Source organism: Fukomys damarensis, unplaced genomic scaffold, assembly GCF_012274545.1.
Source record: "Fukomys damarensis isolate Sample0158 unplaced genomic scaffold, DMR_v1.0_HiC HiC_scaffold_15, whole genome shotgun sequence".
In the NCBI taxonomy this organism is placed as follows: Eukaryota; Metazoa; Chordata; class Mammalia; order Rodentia; family Bathyergidae; genus Fukomys; species Fukomys damarensis.
In genome coordinates, this window is record NW_022900927.1 from 34949391 (window position 1) to 34976553 (window position 27163).

Sequence of the window (27163 nt, forward strand, 5' to 3'; positions counted from 1 at the left end):
TTTATATATGTGCTGAACTCGTGTCTGTAGAATCTAAAAATGAATATAGGATGCTCCATAAATATAACATATCTTCAAAAAATTTATATCCTACTGTGAAAAAAGACATCAGTGTGGTAATTCAAAGGAATTGTTCAACAGGTATCTTGAAATTTGTATCATTCATTAACTTTATCAGTCATTATCATGTCTATATTTTTGTAAGTTTTTTTCCTGTCTTTTGCTATTGCATCTCTCCACTTTTATGGTTGTGTATACATTTGTAAGTTTTTCATGTTTGATTTAAATCGATTATTTCTATATAAAAATCAGGAAATATTCTTAGGAAAAAAACTTCTCTAGGTAATAAAATGAATTTACAATTTAATTATTATGTAAGAATGAAGTAATTTTACTTATAAATTTACAGAAATTACTTTGAGATGTTTTATGTTTTTATTTGCTTAGATTCTTTTTATGTGAATAGTGATGATATGATTTAGTTTACTGTAACTATAAAAACCTTTAAGGTATTAAAACTTGTATCCATTTGCACAATTTGGTTTCATTCACGTGATATTCTCATAAGAAATGGTTTGTAATGTAATGTTTATTTTTTAGGAAGAATGAGGATGTGGGTTAGAGGCTAACATTTGTGATAAGTACAGATTTATAAAATGTAAGTAAAATGCTTTATGTTCTTTATGCTCTAATATAATTAATTTGTTTTTAGATGCTGGCATCACCATCTACATCAGGTCAGCTGTCTCAGTTTGGGGCAAGTTTATACGGGCAACAAAGTAAGAATTTTGTATTTATTCTGGGATACTTATTTAAAGAGAAAAATAGCTGTCAAATAAAGGACAACCAGTGCTACCCTTGCTGGTTTATAGTATTTAACAGAAAAGATACTTTTCACAGTCTTTTAAAAAAATTTTACTTATATAGCGAAACCTCATTATTTTTAGCCCTTACTAATTCTAGATTTATTACTTGGACACAGTGTAGATGCACATTTATTTTGACATCTTTTGTGTGTGTATGTTCTTTGTAATATTTTTTAAAAATTGGTAAACAAATTAAAAGTAGTTATTCTGCTTTTAATTAGAGGAACTTAAAGGAGTGGGGGGTTTTTGGCTTTTATTTAGTTTGGTAAATTGTTTTATATTATTTTGGCCTGTGATTCTTTTTTTTAAAGTACATTAGCAACTGTTTATGAATTGATTTTTTGTTTAGCAAATATTTTCTCTTTAGCTCTGTCTCATTATAGAATCTAAATTTTTTACTCACAAGTCAGTTTTTTTATTATAAAAGATTTTTTAAAAGTATTACAATACTTTTAAAGTGCTTTGCATAGTGCCAAGCGCATAGTAAGCGCTCAATAAATGTTAGCTATCGTAAAATTTGTGTAATCTGAATTATAAAATATCTTCATATTTTTCCAAATTTGAAAAATGCTACCTATTAAAAAGATTTTATCATCTCTGTTAGTGCTAATGATCTATTGATTTCTCATTTCTGTTAATAGAATCTCTGTTGATGGATGGGGTCGTTAAAAGTATTATAAATTCCAGTCAAATATATAGCCTAATTGAGTAACTGGAGAAGATAACTGATGACTGACAATCTTAACAGCTTCCAATAAAAATCACTGATTTGAAACCTTTCCTGTATAACGATAAATAAAATTTTGATAGTTATCAGAATAGCTTGTCATACTACTTTACCATTCATAAGGATTTTAAGGTTTAATGGGAAGATGAAACTTTAATTTTTTATAGGCATTGTTTCTATCTTTTGTGATTTTCCTCTTTTGCTATGTAACATAATTTTGCTAGAATTTACAGAATTAGTAAAAAAAATACATTGTCTTTCATCCTTTCTTTTGCTGTTTTCTCTGATTAAATAAAAATATTTTAAAAGCTTTCTGTGCCTAGAAAAGGTATTGCTTATTTATCAACAAATGCTTATCCTAATTGTTGAAGGAATGTTATTAACTAGTAGTGTTCTTTTTAGCCTCTATTTCAGTTTGACCTTTATCTTTCTGATAATTCTTACTAAAGAAATATATAGCCATTTTTATGCTTTTATTTCAGTAGAGCTACTGCAGATACCTTATTTGCTAACATTTGAAAGTCTTCAGTATACCATAGCAGAAATATGAAATGGAGAACAATAACATTTGGGAAACTAAGGTTACTACTATAAAAGGAAAATTACAGTAATTATTATCAGCTTATTTAGATTTTATAAAAGCCAGAGTATGTGTTTTAACCTTAAAATGTAAAAACAAAATTAGGCTAAGATGTAGAATTGATTTAGTTGAAATATAGTAGTATCATTGGTATGATAGACATTTATTGACTTCAAATTTGTGTAAACATGTTTATTAACGTATAAAGATTAATGAGCAAATTTACTTTGCTTGGAAAAAATATTTTTAAAGTGTTTGTTAGATTTAAAAGAAGTTATTTATGATAGTCCCTTTTTGTTGGTCAAATGGTTATATTTCCATATCATTGGTGAAGCAACGTTTTGAATATATAGCTTATTTTTTTGGTTTATATTTTAGGTATTAACCTATTGAAAAATGAACTTAGATTAGTTTAGCTGAACTGTCTTGTGTCGAGATACAGTTATTTTCCAGGGTGCATATTTAGAAGCTACAACTAGTGACAAAAAGCAGCCTGGGTTGCCAATTTTTTCTGTGATGGCCAAATTGTTCATTTAACCGGTAATATAAATACCTTGTTAGACAGGGGGGAATAAATTACCATTTGGGACCTAAGTGAGGTTAGGATTTAATAATTTAAATCAGAATGATAAATTTTGAGTGACCTTAAGGCTAGAGAGAGAAGGAATTAGCAGGTGGGAATGCCATTTTGTTTTAATTCATTAAGTTTATTGGTTCATTTTTAGGTATGCAATATGATGATTTAAGAATTTGTACCTTTACATGATCTATCTTGGTTCTTATTTTTTTCTCCATTCCCCAGCCATACCTTCCACCCCTCCGCCCCTCTTTGTAAATAGGGAATGCCCTTTTTTTTTTGGTACCAGAGATCAAAGTCAGGACCCTGTGCTTGTAAGGCAGGCACTGTGCTGCTGAGCTAACTCCCCAGCCCAAGAGTGCCATTTTTAATGGCAACATTTTATAATGACACATCAAGATTGACAAACTCAAACTCAGAATTCTTTCTTCAAAGGGCATTGAGTTACCGTCATTAACTTCGTATTAATATTGAAAAAATTCAGTAGGAATTTATGCCATCCAAATGTGAGGTCTACTGGTTAAAAAAGTTAGAAATAGACGATATGGAAAACGAGGAATAGCCGCTCCAGAATTAAGACTTACTAAAATTAAAAAGGGAGTTCTTCTTGGAATAGATATAGAACTTAGAACTTACAGTTTTCAAGATTTAGGTGGAAGATTGTGTAGTGTTTGAGATACCCTGAAAATACTGAAGGTAAGGGTTTTTATGACCTCAGATTCTGGTATATTATGATTGTATCTTAATGTAGAGGTCAATTTTTCCTCGTATTCAAATAGTGTACATCACATGATAACTATAGAAACCAGTGAGCATACTGTTATATTCAAATTCCATGGTGTTCTATATTTGTCTTTGTGAGTGTGTTCATAAGATTTAGTATATCTTACAAATTTAAAGATCCTTGAGCTCCCTGAAACTGTACTGGATTGTAATGAACAGGGAACCAGGAATTAATTTCTACTGGATATTCAGTGCATTGAAATTAAGAGGGGTATAATTGGAGTGCTTTCTTATTTGCCGGTAGGATTGAGAGCCTAATGAAATTGGAGGAAAAGGAAAGTACCATTTATTGAGTGCTTCCTAGTATGTGATACTAACTTATAGGCATATAGATTTAGTTCTCTGCATGAATCTGTTATATACATTTTGTATCTGAATTCCTAAGGGTCCAGCCTCTAGTTGCGTTAGAAATTATTCTTTCTGTGCTTCGGACTGTTAGCTTTAGAGTACTGGCATAGTCTTAAGCTTCTATCTGACATCTCTTTGGTCTCGCATTTTAAGAACTCCTATGGGAAGGTTACTTGGTTTGTAGAAAAGCAGAGCATAAGTGAGGTGGTTTGTGAGTGATATTTTTAACAGTGTAAATAGATGAATGATACATACTAATTGCTTTACAATATTGATCATTTAACAGACAGACACTTAAAGTTTACTGATTAGTGCTGAACACTGGGAAAGTCTTGTTTTCAAACATGCTGTAGCTGAGGACAAATGACAACCTGTTATGCTTATATATGGATATTGAATGGAATGGTATGGACAGAATTGTAGGGTTTAAGGAGAAAAGCACAGTGAGTTACTGTGGTTATAGGAAAGCTTCAAAAAAGAGGTAGGAATTGAATTTGAGAGATACTGATTGTCCACCATACATATTGTGCCATGCTAGATAATACAGGTATGTGTAGAAGACACCATTTATTCTCTTTATAGTATCTCTGTACAATACGTATGCTGCTGTAGTGTTACTGCTTTTATTTTTTGCATGTTTTTATTTTTTATCCTCAGTACTCTAAATGACAAGCACTCAGTAAAAATTTGTTCAAGATGTAATGAGAACAACATGTAGTTCCTATATAGAATTAACACTAAGTATACACATTATTTAACTATAGAGTAAAAAGTTGAGTTTTCTGGATATTTCAAAGGCAGGAATTATCACCTGTCTTTAAGAATGATCAGGAAAGGATTCACAGATGAGATCATGTTTGAAATTGGCTTTGAAGAGACTGTAAGTAAAGTTGTATTGGCCCTGGAAACAATACTTAGAGCGTGGGATAGGTTTGAATGTGGTGCAGTTTTATCAGTGAAGAACTATAGTTTTCACTTGTCCATGGGGTATATCTCAACATCTTTACTACTTACCAAATACAAGAGATATTCTGTGGCTTAAAAAAAAAAAAATCACTCATTAGATGATCTTATCTCTACCATAGGCTTTCTTTCTATAGAATGTTTTGCAAAAAAACCAAACAGCAAATATTAAATTTGCTGTGTCTGATGTTTTTTTTTACCATTTTATGTAAATTAATTTACTTTTCACAATTTCATAAGAGGTTAAAGGACTTGCCCAAGATTGTGTAAATGGTAAATTACACCAGTATTGCATTACAAGAATGCATGTAGTAGTTGAAAACTGCAGATTCTTTGAAACCTGGAAGCTAAATACTACTTATTGGATGTCATGGCTCTAGAAGGGCCATTTGCACAGTAGTAGAAATTGCCTATGTTAAATCAATAGGTGCCAGGAATCAGTGGAACACTCTGCTGAAGACATTGTGATAGGATTTACTCATACATCATGTACTTGAGTGCCAACTCTTGAGTGTGGTTATTATTCTAAGAACTAAACAAGAATATGGTGAAATAACAATTTCTTGTTTTCATGGTGTTTACTTTTAATGGAGGAAGACAGAATAAACATGATGACAACTAAGTAAATAATATAACTGATAACAAGTGCTACAGAAATTAATATTTTAGATGGAGCAGGCAAAGAGACTTATCCCTGAAGAGGTAATGTGTGTTGTTCTTTTTTTTTTTTTTGGAACTGGGAATTGAACTTGGGGCACTGTGCTTGTGAGGCAGGCGGTAGAATCACTGAGCTAAATGCCCAGCCTGAGGAGATAATGTTTGAATGGAAAACTGAATGTTGGGGAGGTGAAGTCCTTGGGATATTTTTTTTTTGTGGGGGGTCATACTTGGTCCTTGTGCTTGGGAGGCAGGAAGTAGAACCACTGAGCTAAATCCCCAGCCCGACGAGGTAATGTTTGAATGGAGAACGGAATGTTGTGGAGGTGAAATCCTTGGGATAATGTTTTGCTTTGGTTTTGTTTTTTCTTGGTACCAGGGATTGAACTTGGATACTTGTGCTTGTGAAGCAGGCAGTGGCACCACTGAGCTAAATTCCTGGCCCAAAAAATCACACTCATCAAAAAAAATTTTTCCCCTCTTGGAATAATGTAAAGGAGACTTTTTCAGGTATAGCTATCACCAGGCTTGACAGTTTTAAGTGTCAAGGATGTAAGAATAAATTTAGTGACTTACAGGAAGAGATTAAGAGGGCCAATTTAATGAATGAAGAGATATGATTATGAAGCAGCAGTTTTCAAATAATTTTGAATGTACAATTTCATTTTTAATGGTCACTTGGCTATGTAGAAAATGGACTTGATGGGGAAGGAACAAAATACAAGGCCACTTCTGCAGTAGTTGGCAACAAAATAGAGTAACTTGGATTAGTGATGGAGGTATTGGGAAGTAGTCAGATTTGGAATAGATGGGAGTGGGTTTGACTTGATGATATGGGATGTAGGGGAGAGGAATCAAGGATGATTTCTAAGATTTGAGACCTGAATAAGTGTCACTAATCTATAGTAGGCATTAAGGCTGAGGAAAAGTACAAAGTTTACTTGGAAGATGCACACAGCTCTTTCACAAGTAAAGGTCCTGTGGAACTTCTGTGAAGATCCAACCAGATGTTGCCTGGGATTGTTGGCTGGAGATGATGAGTCTTCATCATGCATATTTTTTGTCTCATACACCCTTAGCACCTACAGGGTAAGCTCATTCCCCCAGCTGTGTAATTTGTTCTTTTCTTTCCTTTTTCCCTTCCCCATTCCTTTCCTGTCCTCCTTTTTCTCTTTTTTTACTTTTTTCGGAGAAAGGTCCTCAATACATTGCCTAGCCTAATCCAGAACTCTTGAGTGCCCGTGATGCTCTTGCTCCCACATCCTGAGTAGCTGCAGCTGCTATTTCCACCTTGTTTGTCTTCATTTTCATTTATTTTGTCATTTTCTCAGATTGAACTGTTGTAGCATCAGACTATACTCATCTGACTTTCCTCCACTGCCACCACCACTGAATACCTGATTAAATCTTTTTTATTTTTTAGTTCATATACTGTCTCCTTCTAGAAACCTTTCTGATCACAGACCCATCTATTCCTGTCTGAATTAGTAGTCCCTCCTACCTGCATTCTGTGTAGACTTTGTAAAGACACCTGAGTCATAGTATTTACTTATGTATTTATTTTTAAATAGTCTTTATTATCTCTGTAGAACAAGAGAAGGAAAAGTATTCTTGGTGGAAGAATGATGTAAGTAAGGATACACGGTCAGATTTAAGAAGGGAAATAAGGAAAGAAGGAACAAGATTATAAATCAAATATTGTAATATGTAAATACCAAAATATTAATCAAGGTTAAAAAAGAATCTTTTGGGTCCTGACAAAATTTTAAAGACTAAACTATGTTTAGATTGGACTTAATACTGTATAACAGTGGTTCTCAACCACTGCTGTACTTCTAGAAGCACTTGGAGAACTTTAAAAATCCTACTGCCTCTTAATTACCTAGACTCAGACTAAATCATAATTTCTGGAGTTAGGACCCATATATTGAAGTTCTCTGGGAAATGCAAGAGTTAGCAACAACTACAAAAAGTCGAAAGCAAAATTGATTTTAAAAAGGTCATTGAAGTTAGGAGAGAAGAAACTGGATTGTCTTAATACAGTACTTTATTTCTTATTATCTTGAGCAGCTAACTCAATACTTGTTTTGAATTCTTCGCCTGTAACTTACTTAGTTGGATGATCTCTGAAATTTTTTCTACTCCTAAATCATTTGAATTTAATGAATGAAATCTCATGATGAAATAGTTTTACAGTGAAAATTAATGAGCAAAGTGTAGGACAGGTTGGCAGTAAGAAGATACTGAGAGATAAAGTACCATTTAGGACTGGTGTCCTTTTTTAATGTGGGATGACAGTTACAAGAAGCTAGATGTTGTGGGAATGTAAAAGGGAACACTTTGGGCTGTCTTGATTTTCTTCCCTGACCATAACAAAAATTTCAGAGGACTTTTATTTAATTGCAAATATTCAGAGATTTGGTTCCTGTGATTGAATATTTTTCTATATAACCTATATTATTATCTATAGCAAAAAATTGAATATACAGTGGCACATCTTGCCCTAAGCATTTAAGAGACATTTTAGTTTGTGCATCTGAAATAATTCATGGAATAATTTTGTAGATCATATTCTCCAGGGTTTCTGAAGTGATCGATAAAAATTTCAGTTCTTACTTTAATTGTGTGGCACCCTGCCAAATAAGACTTTATATATTCTTATAGTCCTACAAGAAAAAATTCACCAGTTTCTGGTTGTTTTTTTTGTTTGTTTGTTTGTTTTTCCCTCCCTTTTCTGTGAAAAAAGGAGTTCAAATATCTTCCTTATAGGATTCTTAAAAAGAAGTAAATGTGATGAAGTAGTAGCATAATTCTTGGTAGTTAGGTATTCAATAAAGTTTAATTCTGCTGTTCCTCTAGTGACTTACCTCATGCACAAGCTCATATGTGGCATATTTATATTTTTATCTCCTGTAGTTCATTTATTTCCCTTCTTGGGGGGAAACACAACTTTTAAGTGTGTCCCCTCTCCATCTCCCCTCTCTTTCCTCTCCCCTTCCTCTCTCTCTCTCTCGTTTTTTTTCTATGTTAGCTTGTATGTCCTGTTCATGGCCAAATATTTTAGAGATGATTCTATGTGATTATTTCTAATTATACTACACCAGTAAAAGTTTAATTTTTTTCCTCTCCTGAACTCTTCTAGTTCTAAAAGTTTGACTCTAGTAAATCACATTTAATGATTTTGTATATTATATTTCCTAAAGATAAATCTTTGTATGTTCTTGTTCCTTGGTATTTATTTTAAAGAATTTCAGTTTTTTAAGTTAAAATAACTCCACGAAGTATTCAAGAATTGACGATCCTATTTGTAGTGGTGTTTTTACTTTTGATGTCTTCATTGTTCAACAAAATGCAGACATTTTGAATTAGTGTTTTTGATGAAAAAGATAAGTTTTAAAGGCTAAAATTAAACACTAATATTTTTATTCCAGTCTTTCTCTTTTAGTACCATAAATTATTAATTCAAGTATGCCAATCCTTGACTAAGTAGTCTTACCCATTCTTCTTTCCTTTTCCAGATTATTTTGCTGATATTTGATAATTTCCACTATCTAAAATTTTTCTGAGATTGTAAGTTCTCATTAAATAGCAAATAAAATGTATATGGCAGGGCCGGGGATTTAGCTCAGTGGTTCGGTGGCCTGCCTTGCAAGCGCAAGGACCCGAGTTCAATCCCCGGTACCAAAAACAAACAAACAAACAAACAAACAAATGTATATGGAGAAACAGTGAATAGCCAGCTTTTTGTATGATGTAAACATCTTACTGATGTTTAAAAGGAGGCCAAAAAGTGCTGTATTTTTAGCAAGCATATGTTTATAGTAATGAATAAATAGAAGAGTCAGTGAACTTATCTAAGATTCCAATTCCTTTTTTTATAAAATGCAAACATTGGACTAGGTGATCTTTAAGATCTAAAATACTATTGTTTTGGTTGTTTCTTTTGTGGTCTGTAACTGTGAGAAACACATTCCTATGGGAAATCTGCATATAGCTGACTTTAGGACAGCTGACTCCCTCTTGTCTAGGTAGTTAGGATTTAAGGAGACTAGGAGGCTTTCCTGTCTTGTTCATTGCTATGTCCCTAGCAAGTAGTACAGTGCATATCAAATAATAGGTACCCATTGAATGTTTGAGTAATGTGACAAGTATGATTTTGGTGGTTCAGTGTGGGAGTGCATGGGTAGAAAGCCTGGAGGGAAACTGATGTGCTTGAGTGAGAAAAGAGACTGATTTCTTTAGAAGAAATCTTCAGTATGCTAATTTTTAATCCCGTGTGCTTTATTTTGTCTAAGGTTCAGAGAAAGTGGCTGCAGCTAGTGGCATTCTCATGGTTACAAAATTTAGAGTGACTGTAAACATACATACTTGGTAGTGATTCAGTCAACATATAAGCTAGACTAGTTCTCTTTAGGCATGTTAAAGAAATTAGGTTGCCATATTCCAGATACTTAATGGTGAAATCCTTGTGATCACTTACAAAGTGATACATTATTACTGTATGTCAAAGTTAAATTTTACAAAGATATTTGAAAGAAAATATTCACGGTGTATGTAGTACTCCATTTATTTGTTGGTCATAGTTTAAAAAGATCCTCAGGTCTGCGAAATTATTTGACCCAGAATTAGATCAAAATGGAAACAAAAAATCTTAAATCCCTAGTATGAAAGACATCTACTTACTGATTAGCTCTCTCTGACTTACTGTTTTTAATTTTTATTCACAACAAGTTTGGTCAACTAATTTGCCATTCTTCAGCAGACTAGAAACAAAACACTAGACATGTGGATCAGAAAGATGGAAGAAAAGATGACAACATAATGATGCTATATATCCTTACTTTAAGGAAAAAAAGGGGAAAAATAAACATAGAACTAACTATCCCTGGGAAAATTATGAATCCTTAAAATGTGTATATTTCATATTAAGTAGAAGTAAATATGTCATACATCTTAAAATTGTCCAAATGGGTTAATTTTTAAATGTTTTATATCTGAATGTTAAATTCTTAGCAGTCTTAAAAATAGTACCTGTAGAACATGTCCATCCCTGTATCTGGCTGCAGGAGAGCTACATAATACCTTGAAATCTTTTAAAATGTCTTACATTTTTATCTTTTATATCTATATCAGGTTAAGCCTTTTAACAGTTGCTGGCATTGTATGTTGGATCTATAAAATATGTAGTTTTGAGAAATATGTATAAATTTATATACTTTGTTCAAAATGTATTTTAGAGCGTATATAAAAATTAAAGTTACTTCAACAAATTGGGAAATAATGTCTGTGTACATCAGTTGTGAATTAAAAGAAAAACACATGACTGTAAAATGTTTTGAAGGTGTATTTGTATGTACCTTCCAAATATACCTTTAATAAGTTTGAAAACTATTGGTTCATAGTAATATATCTTAATTATTGTAACCATGACAGGCACAGTTTATTGTAAAATAGAAATATGAAAATTATATTTAAAGTATTAAATTTCAGGCTAGAATATTTTGTTAAAATCAGTCCATTTGAAGTAAATTGAATATATCCATTTAAAATTTGCATATTACATTAGATCATTTTAAAAGTGTTTTAAATTGCCAGCTCCAGAAGATGGATAACAATTTCATTCCTGATGGCAATGAATTTCCTTCTTCTGAATCTTTCTATTAGGTGCACTAGGCCTTCCAATGAGGGGGATGAGCAACAATACCCCTCAGTTAAATCGCAGCTTATCACAAGGCACTCAGTTACCGAGCCACGTCACGCCAACAACAGGGGTACCAACAATGTCACTTCACACGCCTCCATCTCCAAGCAGGTATTTATTGATGGACCAGAATATTTCTCAAACTGTATCTTTGTATACTAAGCAAGCTTTTAATTTTTTAATAAGATTATTAATTATATGATTTTCTGGTTCAGTGCCTTTCATCAAGGGGGGGAACCTATGTTCATTTTATTTCATTTCAAATTGATAAGTACAGTACAGGAAGTTTTATCTTCTAACTAGCCTACTAGTTGTTAAGTGGGTGGATATTAAGGGTTAATTACCTACTGGGCAGATTTCTTGAAACACATGTAAGTGATTCCCCATATAATTCTACTCCTTACTCTCTGGCCACACATCCATGCTTTAAGTGTGAGTAAAATAAAACATTACCTAGATTATGCATATATTAGTATGAAGAAGATAGAATGACATGAATTGAGGTAAATTACTATAAATATGTAAAACATTTGTAATTTATATTATAGTGACACTGATAGTTCATCATCTTAAGAATCTTACCTTATTTAATTCCACCATAATTTTCCCTTTATTTTTATTTACTTTGGCTTTTCATTTCAAGTTGCTAGAATGGACTAAACACAAGAATTTAATAAAAATTAGGAATATAGTTTCAAAGTATACTTGGGATTCTAGAGTGAGACCAATTGATGATAGAGAATATTAATGATTGTAGAGAGCTTATTTAGTGTAATGGACTTCTTTTGCAGGGGTATCTTGCCTATGAATCCTAGGAATATGATGAACCACTCCCAGGTTGGTCAGGGAATTGGAATTCCTAGCAGGACAAATAGCATGAGCAGTTCAGGGTTAGGTAGCCCCAACAGAAGCTCGCCAAGCATAATATGTATGCCAAAGCAGCAGCCTTCTCGACAGCCTTTTACTGTGAACAGGTAAGATATTTATTGATACTGTGTATAATTGTCTTTTGGGTATCCTCAACTTTGCCTTGTCCTATTCAATGCTTTGTTCTTCAGTCTTGGCTTCTGTATCATGTGTGTTTCATCATAAATTTATGAACAGTGATTCTGTTAACACATCACAACTTTAACTCTCCCGAAACTAAAGATACATTCTTTTTATAAAATACGTTTGATTTTAGAAAGCACATTAAATCTTTTTGTTTTTAGAAAAGAATTAGTCTTCGGTTGCCCATAAATTAGGTGGTTCACCTGTGTGGTAAGAGAGTCTTGTTCCAGAATAGAGCTGGAGACATGTTTGACTATTTCTGTCTTGCCATCGTTATACTTTAATTAAAATACATTATAAATTAAGATTCAGTTTTGTATTTTAGAGACACCAACAAAGCCTTTTTAAGATCATGTTTAGAGTACTTTAAAATAGTATTTGTATCTTGGGCTTCAAACAAAAAGATAAGCTGTCACACTTTTTCACTTCTTTTTGTACTGTCTATTGCATATACTATGCGAATAGCAGTAAGAATTAGCCATTTTATTAGTATTTTTGAGCTGTGTGGTAATTTTATATAGACGTTAGGTCTAAAATAGGCTTCCTTTCAAAAACAGCATTTTTTTTTATTAATGTTATCGTACCCATGTACTTCTATCTAGTTCTTTTAAAATCTGGGTTAAAATAGGTTAATAGCCCATTTTCTGTTGTCATCCTTGATTCTCATTTCTTTATGTAGAATTGATTATTTCAACTATAATTTTATTGCTCTTTTAATTTTTAAGGTATTTATAAGGGGTTATCAAAATTATCATCCTCAGATAACTTCCTAACAGTGTATGTCTTGTGCTTTTTCACATCTTTCTGCATTCTATTTTGTTTGTTTGTTTTGATACTGGGGATCAAGCTTGGGACCTTTTGCTTTCAAGTCAGATGGTAGAACCACTGAGCTAAATCCCTGGCTATATTTAAATTTTTGCCTTTCCATATTTTTTCACATTGTATTTCTTTAAGTGCTTTTGTTTATGGATTATCAATGTAACATGAAAATGTAAAGTCTTGCTTATTTCTACTATTTGTAGTTGTATTTATTCTAAAATATTTTCATCTTTGAACACTTACCCCATGTGAGAATACCTAGATCATCAGTTCTGACTTGATGTTAAACAAGTATTTGCATTGTCTTACCTACTCTACTCTAGAGTGTTGTTTCACCAACTACATATTTTATCAAAAAATTGCTTGGCCAGAGTTCATTTTAGAGATATAGGCAAAAATTGCTGTCTTCAAATGGGTTAACCCTGTTCACTGATACATTGTCTTTTATCAGATGATTGCTTGATTCTAGTGATACATAAATTTTATTATAGAATCTGCATTAATAATCCCCCCCACCCCCGGTTCTGGGGATCGAACTCGGGTTCTTTTGCTTGCGAGGCAGGTGGTGGAACCACTGAGCTAAATCCCTGGCCCTGCACTAATAATTCTTGATGTTCTTAATTATTTAGCTTTGTTCTTCTAGCCTGTTTTTTCTTTTCCTTGTCATGCTTAGGCTTCTTCAAAAAGGGAGGCTTTGTAGTTTACAAAATACTATTTGTGCATTCAGAATTGGGGGATTGCTATAAAGGGTTTATTTTCTATTAAGTAGTTGGAAAAAGGTAGATTATATTTATTTTGTTTTTTTTTTTTTGGTACTGGGGATTGAACTTGGGACCTTTGGCTTTCAAGGCAGGCAGTGGAACCACTGAGCTAAATCCCCAGACCAAGGTAGATTACATTTAGAACACTGATTTCAATTAAAGAAGAGCACCATTTAATTCAGGTCAACTAAACATTTATTGAATGCCTATTTTAATGAATACTAAAGGGCAGAAGCTGCAAGGTGAATATCACATGGACTCTGTCCATGAGAAGCTTGTATTCTAGTTGGGAAAGATAAATACTGTATGAAAGAAGACATATCATGAAAAATAATAGCAGGCTTCACAAATAAGGCAAGGAAAACAAGTATTCAGGATGGATACTCTTGCACCTACCTGTGTATTTTTGAGATTAGATACTTGTAGTATCCAGTAAACTGGTTCACCAAGAACTAAAATGGCACCCCTAATTTCAGTGTCCTTCAAGGTTCATACGTAAATTCTTTATTTATCAGTTATCTGTGTGAGCTGTCTTGCTTTTCACTTATTAATGAAAGGAAGTTTTCAGGGAAGTTTTGAAATAAAATTAAAGATTGAATTCAGAAAAATAAAATTAATATTCATTTTGAAACATACTTTGTTTTGTATGAGGAGACCAGAAATATACACTTTTGTTTTTCATTTCAAAGTTAGTGTTCTTACTGTATATCTAAAATTATTTTCTATGCACCCAGTATGTCTGGATTTGGAATGAACAGGAATCAGGCATTTGGAATGAATAACTCCTTATCAAGTAACATTTTTAATGGAACAGGTAAGCTTATTATGGAGCTAGTACCATATTAAAAATACAGTAGAGTTCTAAAATATAAATTATTGCAACATATGGGTCTTTAAATATTGTAGTTCTTTTTAAAAATTTGTTACATGGTAGAACTGAATTTTGTGAGAAATTGTCAGAAATAGGATTTAATTTGATAATTTTTTTTCACTTGGCATGTTATTATCATAGTGATTTGTGTTATAACATCACAATTATTTCCTTAACACTGAGACAAAGCCCAAACATTACTTAGGTTATACTTGCTTTTCAGATTCTCTTGCTTCAAAACCTCTGTTCTTCTGCCTGTCACTGTAAGAACAACCATTTGGACTAGGTTGAGTGGTATGACATTCTAATTATACAGAGAACTAGACTGGAAAACATTGCGATTATATGCAATATTTAATAGTTTTTTTCATAGTTTTAATAGTACTAATAGTGGCATTTAACAGAATTTTTGAGTCAGTTTTATGTATAAAATTTAGTTACATGGAAAACCATTTCTAATTTTGACCAAAAGGTTCCTGCAGTTTATTTCTTTTATCAACTGCTTCATACAAAAGCGAATAGAAAGTATTGTTAGTATTGTGCTTCAGGCTTCAGGTTTGTTTTTTGTTGTTGGTGTTTTTTTTTTTTTTCCCCACTTCAGGTTTTGCCTTTTCCACATCACTTCCAGACTTTCCTGAGAAAGGCAATAAAAGATGCTGTGATGATAGTATCAAAATTGAGGTTTGGGAGAGAAATATATGTAAATGAAGTGGTAGGTGAAAGAAGAATTAGTGAGATTAACCATATTTTAGAAGCTTGAAAAGATTTAATAAAGAGGTGTCATTTGTAGCTGTGGGCTTTTAATTTGCTAACGTATGCTAATGTTTGCTCTGCAGCATAGATTGATCAAAGAAGATCAAAACCTTTGAAAAAAATTCCAAATCTTAGCCTTTGTATGTGGAAGTTTTGTGTTCAGGATTAAAAATACTATAGAGTACTATATTTCATTATTTATAAAATGTACTTTTTCATGTTTAAGTACCTGCGAAATCAGTCTGCATTCCACAATTCAACTGGAATTTTATTTCCTAAGTGGGACATTCATTATGTCAAACGGTGCCATCTTAGATTCTGAGTTATGGTTTTATGTACCACTATAAAATTTTAGAATTGTTTTTAAAATCTTTTTCTCTAGGTATATTTTACATTAGTAAAATTATTTTTAAGTATTTCCCTAAAAACATAAATTTGGGGATTTATTGAATTTAGGTTAAAATACATTCTTAAATAAGAAATGCTGTTTTAAATTTTATCTTGCAGAACCTAAAGATGGTTATTAAAAGTCATATGTGTGTGTGTGTGTGTGTGTGTGTATGGTTTTAGAGTTAAATAATTTGAGATATTATTTTAGAAATTAAAACAATATATAACATTTAATTTCTATTATCTAAATCAGATGATAGTATTTTAATTGAAAATATAATAATTTTTTTAAAACAGTGGATTTGAATGATTTAAGTCTTATAATCACCTGTCTTGGAGTGTTAATGGAGTCTCAGAAAATAATCTTGAAATAATAGTTAAGATCCTTTTAATTATGAAATGTGGAGAAAAATGAAAATTGAAAAATGGCAAAAAATTGAATATGGTTATAAAACAGGATCCAACAAAGATTTAAAAAAAGCTATATTGGCATAGGCTGACTTGGCAGTAGAAAATTAAGGTTCTTCAAAAATTAAATGCAAGATTAAATACAAAATTAAAATCAAACTGTAAATAGGCAAAATTGAGAAGTTCAATTAAATTTAATTTTTAAAGGAAGCACAGTAATTTAAAATGAATAAAAATAAATTTTATTAATCCAGTGTGTATTTATTGAGCGCCTACTGTGTAATAGGTAATCTAAACTTCTGGTTTTGTCACATATTCTCATACAATATTTCTTACCCAGTCCCCAGATGTGCGAGCCTTACTCCCACCGTACTTTTTCCTGGGTTCCCAATACACACAGGCACACTTGTATGTTGTAATCAGTAGATTACAAGACAGAAGTCCTTAGGGCTTCTCTTTACATTGTCTACACCTGTATCTTTCTGGCCATTTGTAGGAGGTAATGTCATTGTCACTCATATTATATAACTGAAGCTCCAAGGATTCCAGCTAACAACTTGCATGCAGATATAGTGAAAAGAACAGTTAGATCATCTCAGTCTCTCATGTTAACTATAATTTTACATTGCCATCTTCTGTGGTGAAAATAATACACAGTAAGTCTCTAGGATTTGGGTTTTTTTAATATGCTGTTAATGTATTGCTTTCCTCAGTTGTTTATGAAATTCTTTGACATGAATATGAATTTAATCCTCATGTACTTTTTGAGCCCTGAGATATATACCTAGTATAGTGTTTTACATTGTTTAGGAAGAAAGCACTGTCATTTCATATTGTATTGTATTTGGATTTTATAATCTCATCTTAGATGTTTATGAAATCAATAACTAGTATTGTTTCATATTATTTAGATGGAAGTGAAAATGTGACAGGATTGGACCTTTCAGATTTTCCAGCATTAGCAGACCGAAACAGAAGGGAAGGAAGCGGTAACCCAACTCCATTAATAAACCCCTTGGCTGGCAGAGCTCCTTATGGTAATTAAACTTTTTAATGATGGCCAGTGGAAACTTTCTTCTTGCATGTACACAGATATGCACATGCATACATATGCACAGATTATGCAGGTACACAATTGCTACATATTTGTTTTCAAATCAGGTTAGTGTAATTTTTTTCAGATTTCATATTTTAAATTGATTTTCCTTCCCAGAATTCCATGACAATGAAGTTTAATGGTAAAACTTTGTATAAAAACTGAAAAGGAAGTACTCACTATTCAGAAGTGTATCTCTCCATTAGTTCACCTTAAAGTGGCTTATTTTGTGTTCTGCTTTTTCTTAATTGGTCTCATTTTTCAAAAGAGTACATTCCTGGGCTGGGGACTTAACTCAGAGGTTCCGGTGCCTGCCTGGCAAGCCCAAGGACCCGAGTTTGATTCCAAGTACCAAAAAAACAAAAAACAATAAAGAATATATTCGTGGTACTTAATATGAAGAGCTATACATGAAAGAAGTTTCTAAGCTCAGGCGTATCAACATTCACACTGTTGATATTTGGGCTAGGTAATTCTTTGTAGAGGCGATAGGAAGGATGGTACTCATGTGTATATAGAATGTTTAACAACATTCCTGGCTTCAACCTTCCAGCTGCCAGCACTCTCCACCCACCATTGTGACACAGATTTTTCTAGACATTAGCAAATGTTCCCTGGGAGAAAAATTGCCCACTATTAAGAACAACTGCTCTGGATTATGTATACTTATTTAGATTATTAGTCGTCGTTAGTATACTTCATTCCCCATTTTCATGGTCTTTAAAAAAGAAGAGATTTGGTGGTAGAAGCTAAATAAAAAGAGGGAAATATATGCAATAACAGTAAAACAATTCAGACATGAAAGTTCTGTGATGGCAGTGTAGCCAAACTCTATCATATAACTATTTCCTTTTGAAAGATCTGAGAGTGACCAATAGTAAAACATTGCACTTAGAAGGCTCAGTTCTTCAGTTATTTTTATATCAAACTAATATTTTTCCCATTGTCAGTTGAGACAGATTACTGTAATTTACAGAACATGAATACAAATAATATGTGAAAAATGGAAAATTTCATTGTTTATATTTTAACACAAATTAGTCTTCCAAAAAAATAACAAAAATGATCTGCCCTGGAAGTTGAGTACCTTAGCTACTTGATTCTCAGTTCAGACTCTAATGTTTTTAACCTTTCCTCATAGGTCCATTTTTTCATCCCTTTAATCATTCCCGTTGCTCTCCTTGGACCATCTCTAGTTTCTCCATATCGTTCTTGAATTGTGGAGCCCCAAACTGGATATTGTTCTCCAATAAGGGCCTGACTAATGCCAAGTATAGTGGGAGAATTATTTCCCAGTTGTTGCATGTTTTGCATCTATAACATGGAGTCCAAGAAAATCTGAAATAATATGGAATTGTTTTATAATTGATTGCAATTTACTCACTCTGTAAGTCACTTTCAAGTAGAATATTGACATGTTCTTAAAATTTTTTTGTTTGTTTTGACAGTTTATTGGTGTTCCAAAATATCTAGTCTAACGCAAGCCTTTAAACCAAAATTTTTAATAATAATTACCAATATCAAATCATAATTTTGAATACCTATGTATGACATTAGATTAGAACGACAAGATTACCACTTACTTTCCTTGTACTTGTATGTTGAATTATGTATATAAATCAGTACATAAGATATAGTTCTTTGTTGTTATCCTCAATACTAATTTTTTGAGGTGTGCTTTCATAATGTTAAAACTATTGGTATATTACTATTTGGAAAGTTAATTTTTTAAAAATATATAGCAAAATATCATAGACACCAATTGCAGTTCTCTGGATTATTTTCATTATATAGTTGGAATGGTAACAAAACCAGCAAATGAGCAATCCCAGGACTTCTCAATACACAACGAAGATTTTCCAGCATTACCTGGTTCCAGCTATAAAGATCCAACATCAAGTAATGATGACAGCAAAACTGTAAGTAACTGAAACTTGTGTGAGTAATGTAGTTTTCTTCCCTTCAGATTTCTCTTATATTAACAGTTACTTACTAAATAATATTACAAAACTGTTTGTCTTGACTATCTGTAATAATCTAACTTCTGAAGAATGTGGAAAAGCTTTATAACTTAGAAGATAGCCTATTTTTTTCCTATTTCATATAGGTTTGCAAATTTCTGTTGAACTTCTCAGAGTTAATTTAGACTTTTATTGTAGTCCCTGTCAGCTGGATCCCATGAAGTTTGATAATATAGCCTTCTAAGGAGCTGTGTTTTTCTTGAGTAAGTTTTCTCCTTGAAGAATCTTTATACACATTTTTATACCTGTGTTGATTCAGCCAACTCAGCTTCTTTCTGATTTAAGAAATGTGTTTATTTCTTCCACACTAAACTGAAAATAGCTTTTTTTGTGTGTAATGGGAGTTTGTATATTATTAAATAATAAAGAAGATTATTCGGTAAGGATTCACTTAAGTATGAATTTTAGAAGTTGATATGTTTCTTGCTTGTCTTGGAGGAGGTTGTTTTGGTGATATTTTAGGTAGTGTACTATTTGTAATTCCTCTTTTAAAGTAAACATTGTAAAAATGTAACGTAAAGTGTACTTAACATCATAAAGCCCTAAGCAAAAGATATTTTTTTCTGTAATTTAAAATCTGAGACAAATAAGAATATTTCCCTTGTCCATAAAATGTTCAGTTGTGAATGATATAGGGTTTATTTGTATAGCATGGGACAGTTATGGAAACAAAATGTTCATGTAGAATTTTAAAACAGGTAATAATTCACTACCAACTTAAATATAATAAGTGAATAGCAAGATATAAATTTGAATTTATATATTTACCACATTTTAATATCATATTTAATCTTTTTATGCTAGAATTTGAATACACCTGGCAAAACAACTTCAAATACAGATGGACCCAAATTCCCTGGAGATAAAAGTTCAACAACACAAAATAATAATCAGCAGAAAAAAGGGATCCAGGTGTTACCTGATGGTGGGACTCTATAAATGTCAAAAATTTTATAAAATGCGTTTTTAAATTTTTCTTTAAAAATAAAATGATTGTTTTTTTCTACCCAGGTCGGGTGACTAACATTCCTCAAGGGATGGTGACGGACCAATTTGGAATGATTGGCCTGTTAACATTTATCAGGGCAGCAGAGACAGACCCAGGAATGGTCCATCTTGCTTTAGGAAGTGATTTAACAACATTAGGCCTCAATCTGAACTCTCCTGAGTAAGTTTTCTTTTTCTTCTTCCCCATTTGTATATAACATTTCTAATATTGTTTAATTTCAAATTTCTAGTTTTTATTCTCATGTCATCAAATTAATAACACCACCTGCTGCCCCTCATTGTTGCAGTTATCTGCTTACTCTTTGGGTCACTCCTTCTGAAATTAACCCCTGAATCAGTGTTACTCTGCAATATAAGTCCTTTTACAGTTTGATAGATTTAATATACATGTATATGATCTTTCCAAATCCTGAAATCTTCGTTTCTTGAATCTTTTTTCCAAAATCGTTGTGCCTCAACCATACCTTTATTCATTCTTTTGACTTTATCATTACTAGCAACTATAGTTTTCCATAATTTGGAGTTCATGATGTCAAACTTTCTTAGCACCCTAGTTTGCATTTCTCTCCTCTTGAACTCCTATAATCATATTCCATTGGGATGTTTCATTCAATTCTTCTACTTTTTCACTGTTCTCAGTATCCCTGTTTCTGTTCCCTTTGACAGCTAACTTTCTTAGCTTTTACATCACTATTAAAGTCATAATTGCTCATATTCTCCTGACTACTTTGCCCTTCTCTCACTTTGTCATACTTGCATAGTACAGAAACAACTACAATTGTGGTTATATCTCTTCTAATTCCTTTCCTAATCTGTTCTCTTGTGCTTGGCCAGAGAAATACATGCAACTTCCTTTCCTGCCTGTTCTTCATATTCATGGCTGGAAGCCTCAAACAATTTAGCCTTAATTTTGTCAGTCGTAATCATACCCAACATGCTAGTCCATTTGCCCTTCTGCTGTTCTGTGCAACAATTTTATACTATTGCAAACCCCTAATACCTTTTCTCTCTGTCCCTACTTTCAGAGGATAACCTTTTTATTTCCACTTTACTTTAAAAAAAAAAATTAGAAGCAATTGGAAGAGAGTGTCAGTACATTCCTGACACCAAATCTTCGTGTCCTTTACCACTGCTTTACATAATTGATCCATGCTTTCTGCTTAACACCTCCCCCAAAAACTCAAGGACATGACTGTAATAGTTTTTATACTTTATTGAATCATTTCCATCAACTACAGATATACTGTTATTTCTCCCATCTTATAAAAGTGCCCTTTCTTGAGCAAGCCTTCTCTGAGTTAATATCCATTTTCTCTATTCCCTTTTGAGACACATCTCAAAAGAATCATCTTAAGTCTTTCCAGTTTATTTTCTCTTATTCTTTGTTAAACCTATTTTAGTGGGATTTATCCCAACCACTCTATTAAAACTGTACTCATCAAAGGTCACCAAGTAACCTCCAGGTTGTTAAATTCAGCAGTTACTTAAAGGATCTCTTCCTCCTTGCATTTGAATATACCATTTTATCTGATTTCACTGGTTGGTTCTTCTCAGTTTCCATGGCTGATATTTCCTTCATTTCTCGACCTCTTTGTGTTTATCTTCTCTGTATTTACTGTCTTGGTAACCTTTTAAATGCTCTGTGTATTGAGAAATCGCACATATTTATTTCCATTCCTTATTCTGTCCTGAACTTGAGATTTTTAGATCCATTTGGAATTGAACATCTCTTGAGTAATCTTACCTATACATACTCTAGCTATAGCTTTTCCAATCTCAGTTAATACTTTGAGATGCTATCCTTAACCTCTCGCCTCCTGATATATACCATATATTTTCACAAAATATATACAAAATATGACCACATTCTCTCACTTCTTTAAGCTGCTACTACTCTGGTTGGAATCATACTCCTGTGGTGTGGATATGCCATTAGCCAGTTCCAGGTATCCCTGGTTCTGTCTTTGCACTCTCCCATTAATTCTTCATATAACCAGGATAATCCATTTTGAGTAAGTTACTCCTCTGCTTTATATACCCAGTAAGGATTTAATTAAAAACTCAGATTTTTACAACCTTCCAAGGTCTTGGATGGTCATTATGTTTCCTCCTAGCCTCACCCAACATCTTTTCCCTTTATTCACTGTGTTCCACCTTGACTAGTCTTCTTGCTGTATCTCAGATATCAATCATGTCTCTCTACCTTAGTTGCTCTAGCACTTTGCTTTAAGGAGAACCAATCTTCTGTAAGATAATATTATTAGTTTCCTCATATTCTTCAAATCTGATCTTCTCAATGAGACCTGCGCTGACCACCTTATTATGCAGCCAGTCTCTTCTCCCAGACCTTCCTCTAATATGGATTATTTATCTGTTACACTAATTGTCTGCTTCCGAACAATCTACCACACACAACCAGAAAGTAAGTTTCATGTTGTCAGCAATCTTTTTTTGTTCACCATTTATTCCAAACACCTAAAACACTGCCAGGCATATAATAGGCACTCTGTAACCATTTGGTGAATTTGAAATTTTTCTCACAATAATTACTGATATTTTGGGGAGCGGAAGTGCATATAAATAGATAAATAATTTGACTTGGGGATACGGCATTGATGGATTTAAAGCATTCTTAGTTGAAGAAAATTTAAATCCTATGTTTCATATATTATGATACACTGTCATTTGTATTGTAGGAATGGGAGCAATCCTGTTGTATTTTTCATATATCTATAGATAGATAATTGTTTCAGTTTCTTGCTATATAAGTCACAATAAACCCAAGAAAGGGAATTAAAAGTACAGATGCTCATTTTACATTTGAAGTCTGTTTTTCCTAGTTGTCCTGAAATTAAATTAGAGATCTATTTTTCTACTTTGGACTTCAAAGTGGTTTTTTTTTCCCCCTTATTCAGAAATCTCTACCCCAAATTTGCATCACCCTGGGCATCTTCACCTTGTCGACCTCAAGACATAGGTAGGAAAATCTGTTTGTGTTCAGAACTTTTAAGAAGATATTTATAACTGAGAATCAGTTAATAAGGCTTTTTTCATTTTATTATCCAGACTTCCATGTTCCATCTGAGTACTTAACGAACATTCACATTAGGGATAAGGTGAGTGTAGTTTATTATTCTACTCAGTCAGCATGAATTTTATATATTTTTCAGGTGCTGTTTTTCAGGTCAGACAGCATATTTTTGAATTAGCAGTTGCCTTAGTGGGTATGTTCTTGTATATCCATTCAATTATACATAGCAGTTTCATTCTATTTTTGCTTATAATCTTAATATTTTGATGATATCCTTCACTGTATTTTTAAAACAAAGAAATGTTAAGACTGCAAAATATTATAATTAGTAAAAGTTTAAAACTATAACAAAAGTTGATGGGAGTAAGCTACCTTAAACAATTACATGAACTTTCTTCTCATAGTCTCATTTTATGCCTTTACCCATAAGGAAGGTTTCTCTTTACAAGTATTATAAGATACAGTGATTTAATGAAATAATATATACATCTTTTGATATAATTTACTATGACTTTGCTCCCTTCTCTATTTTTTTCTTTTTCATTGATTTAAGTATCTGTAATTTTTGTTATAAAGTAATTATTAACAGATGATAGCTTTAAATCTTTTTTGATCTGTTGCTTATGGAAAAGAACTAAAAGTTCATTTCTGTTAAGGAAAAAAAGTACATAATGGAATCTAAGTCTTAGCCTTCTATGTTGATATAATTTAACAAAAAATGTTTGTTATGCATATATAATATAAATACCATATATGATTGATTGACAGCATTCTGAGTCTGAGTCATACAATTATGTAGCCAAATAGATGTTGATATTGTAGACAGGCAAATAAAGGGATATATATTTCAGTATGTTTTCTTAATACCTCAGTAAATGAAAAGCAAGAATTATTATAAGGGGAATGCTGATATTTTCCATTTGTGGATTGTGTGATTTGCTGCCACTCAAAAGAGCTTTTTTGCTATAGTTCCACAACCTTTTCTTATGCCAGTATGAGAAAGAGAGAATTTGGTGTATTGCCAGTTGCCGCATCAATGAGAAATACTCATACTCAGAAAAACTGTAACAGTAAACATTTAGATAGAGAGTGAGGTAACAATACAGAAATGTTTTAGATCTGGAGCACTTTTAAGTTTTATTGTAATATAAGAATTTAAGACTGTTGAATTCACTTATAGTTTACAGTTTGGTAGGTGGTTGAATTCTGCCTTGTATAGGGAAATGTAGAGTAGTCATCTTTCAGTCTTCCATTTAACAAAGTAAAGAGTCATCTGTATGGTTTTCATACTCACCATCCATGATTTGCTGAAAGCATTACAAGCAACTTGTGAATCCCTATCAGTTGTAGATTTGGTTAACATAGCTTATAATCCAATATATGTGGCACCCTACAAGATGCTTTCATATACTCTCTCTCATTTAATTTCATATTCATTTTTAGGAACCCTCATAGGTACCATTGTCCACATTTTAGAATCAAAGCTCAAAGAAACTTAATAACTTGAACATGGTCATATTAATAATATAACTAGGACTTGAATACAGCCCTAGGTCTCTGAACACTATATTCTAATGTTACCACTAGATTATTAATACATCCTTGGAGTGAAATAATCTACATTTAGTTTTCCATGGAAGTTTTTGTTTTGCTTTTTTCTTCAGATAACACATCTAAATGCCTAGTTATTTAAATGAAGAAACTCATAAAGTTATAATTACCAGTTATCTGCTATAAAAGAGTGTTTCTCTTTCCATTTTTTACTTGAGTAGTAGCAACTATATATTAGAATTTTAAAATGTTTGCATTTCATAAAAATTTTTCTTTTCCAGCTGGCTGCAATAAAACTTGGCCGATATGGAGAAGATCTTCTCTTCTATCTCTATTACATGAATGGAGGCGATGTATTACAACTTTTAGCTGCAGTAGAGCTGTATGTTCAAAATACTTTAATCACTTTTCATTATAATGGATCTTGACTGCTCTGAAAACTTTTTATGATGATAGCTATAGTTTTAAGTAATAATAATTGTTCATCAAGAAATTTAATTTGTACTTATTAAAATACATTTAATTTAGATTGAAACTATATTACCATGGCTTTATAATCTATATACATAAAAGGAATTTCATACTTAAATAACTCAAAATTTGTAAGAAAGCAATCAACTTGACTCATGGCTATGATTAGTTGAAATTTTATATGAATTACAAGCTCGGATTATTACATAGTTCTTGTGGAACCATATATACTAATGATTAGACACTATATTTCATCATTTAATAAACATCTATTGATTATCAGCAAGGTTCTCTGCATATTTATATGTTTTGAAGTGATTGTAAAATAAGATCCACATTCAACACAGTATTACTAGTAACATTTTTAGGAATGGCCTTGATCAAATATTTTATATTATAAAATTGACTAGGTTGGTAATGATTATTTCTCAGCTGAAGACTATATTTCTTTCCCCATGTTTCTCCCTTTGGTTATCATGCACTCTTTTTAATTTTTCTGTAATAAATTCATTTAGTTGTTCATCTGTGATTGGCACTTTTCTCATATCTAATTTATTTCTAAAAACTACCTCATTGTCTTGGTAAGAAAGCACTTATTTAAAATGAAAGTTAATTTTTGTGTAACATTTTGGATGTTACTTCACTTGTTTATAAATGGTAAGTGTTCACTGGTTTTGAATAAATTCTGATGATATTCTCTTTGCTTTTAGAATTTAAAATCAATAATATTTGAATAAAAAATAATACACTAAGATTTTCAAAATGGGTAGATGTTTGCAAAGTTAGAATATGTGAATTTAAACAATTCGAATATACTTTGAACAGTATTTTTGTACCAAATAATCCAAATAGTTGACTTTTTAGCCAGGTCTGGTGGCACATGCCTATAATCCCAGCACTAAAGAGGTGGTGACAGAAGGATTGCCTTGCATTCAAGGACAGTTTGAACTACATAGTGAGTTCAAGCCCATCCTGAAATACGTAACAAGATTCTATCTCAAAATAATAATAACAACAAAAAGTTGGGTTTTTGTTTTTGTTTTTTTAGCCAAACATTTATTGCTACATTTTAGATATACATAATGATAACAAAAAGAGAAAAGAAGGAAGAATGTAAACAAAGCTTTTGTAAAGATGAGGGGAAGAGGGGTTGAAGGGAGGATAGCGGAATGGGGCAAAAAAATGAATCAAGCTATATCGTATACAGGAACAAATTCCCTATGATGAGTGTGATCACTGTGTATATCTAAAATGTACCAATAAACTTAATAAAAAAATTTTGTCTTAATAACATTTAGTTTTTTTGGAGTGTTCAGATAAGAAAAGAATCAAGTTTGTAGAACATACTGGTCTGCCTGGAGTTTTTATCCTATTAATCATAGAACTTTTAAAATTTAATTTTGTTTACATAAGAAGCTTTTACAGTTCAGTAAAGTTATGGGTATTAAAGAATGTGCTTTCTGGACAAATAATTTTTCCCTATATTTCATGATAGGGACATCTTTTATTTCAATACTGAATTTAAAATAGAGTTGAGGGCCCAGGATTTAGTTCAGTGGACCTTGCCTTCCCCACAAGTGCAAGGTTCTGAGTTCGATTCCCAGTACAAAAAATAGAGTTGAGAAACATGTATATTTATGTTACATGTGATTTTTCTGAGTAAGTTGTACAGAGTGTAGAAAATGTTTGGTGTAAGTCAAAGGAAAACAATTTATACTCTTTTTCTTTTAA

At 32.1% G+C, this 27163-nt stretch overlaps 1 protein-coding gene across 2 annotated transcripts in view; it reads left to right on the forward strand.

Moving 5' to 3' along the window:
* Positions 1-27163, forward strand: part of Cnot2 (CCR4-NOT transcription complex subunit 2) — an 82418-nt gene that overhangs the window by 45336 nt on the left and 9919 nt on the right. For both annotated transcript variants that reach the window (XM_010617481.3, XM_010617480.3), the window contains 11 exons: positions 713-779; positions 11166-11313; positions 11994-12176; positions 14567-14646; positions 17166-17291; positions 19145-19269; positions 20176-20296; positions 20383-20539; positions 23295-23356; positions 23446-23495; positions 25243-25343. In XM_010617481.3, the coding sequence (XP_010615783.1) occupies positions 713-779; positions 11166-11313; positions 11994-12176; positions 14567-14646; positions 17166-17291; positions 19145-19269; positions 20176-20296; positions 20383-20539; positions 23295-23356; positions 23446-23495; positions 25243-25343 (1220 nt within the window). The remainder of the gene's footprint in view (positions 1-712; positions 780-11165; positions 11314-11993; positions 12177-14566; positions 14647-17165; positions 17292-19144; positions 19270-20175; positions 20297-20382; positions 20540-23294; positions 23357-23445; positions 23496-25242; positions 25344-27163) is intronic.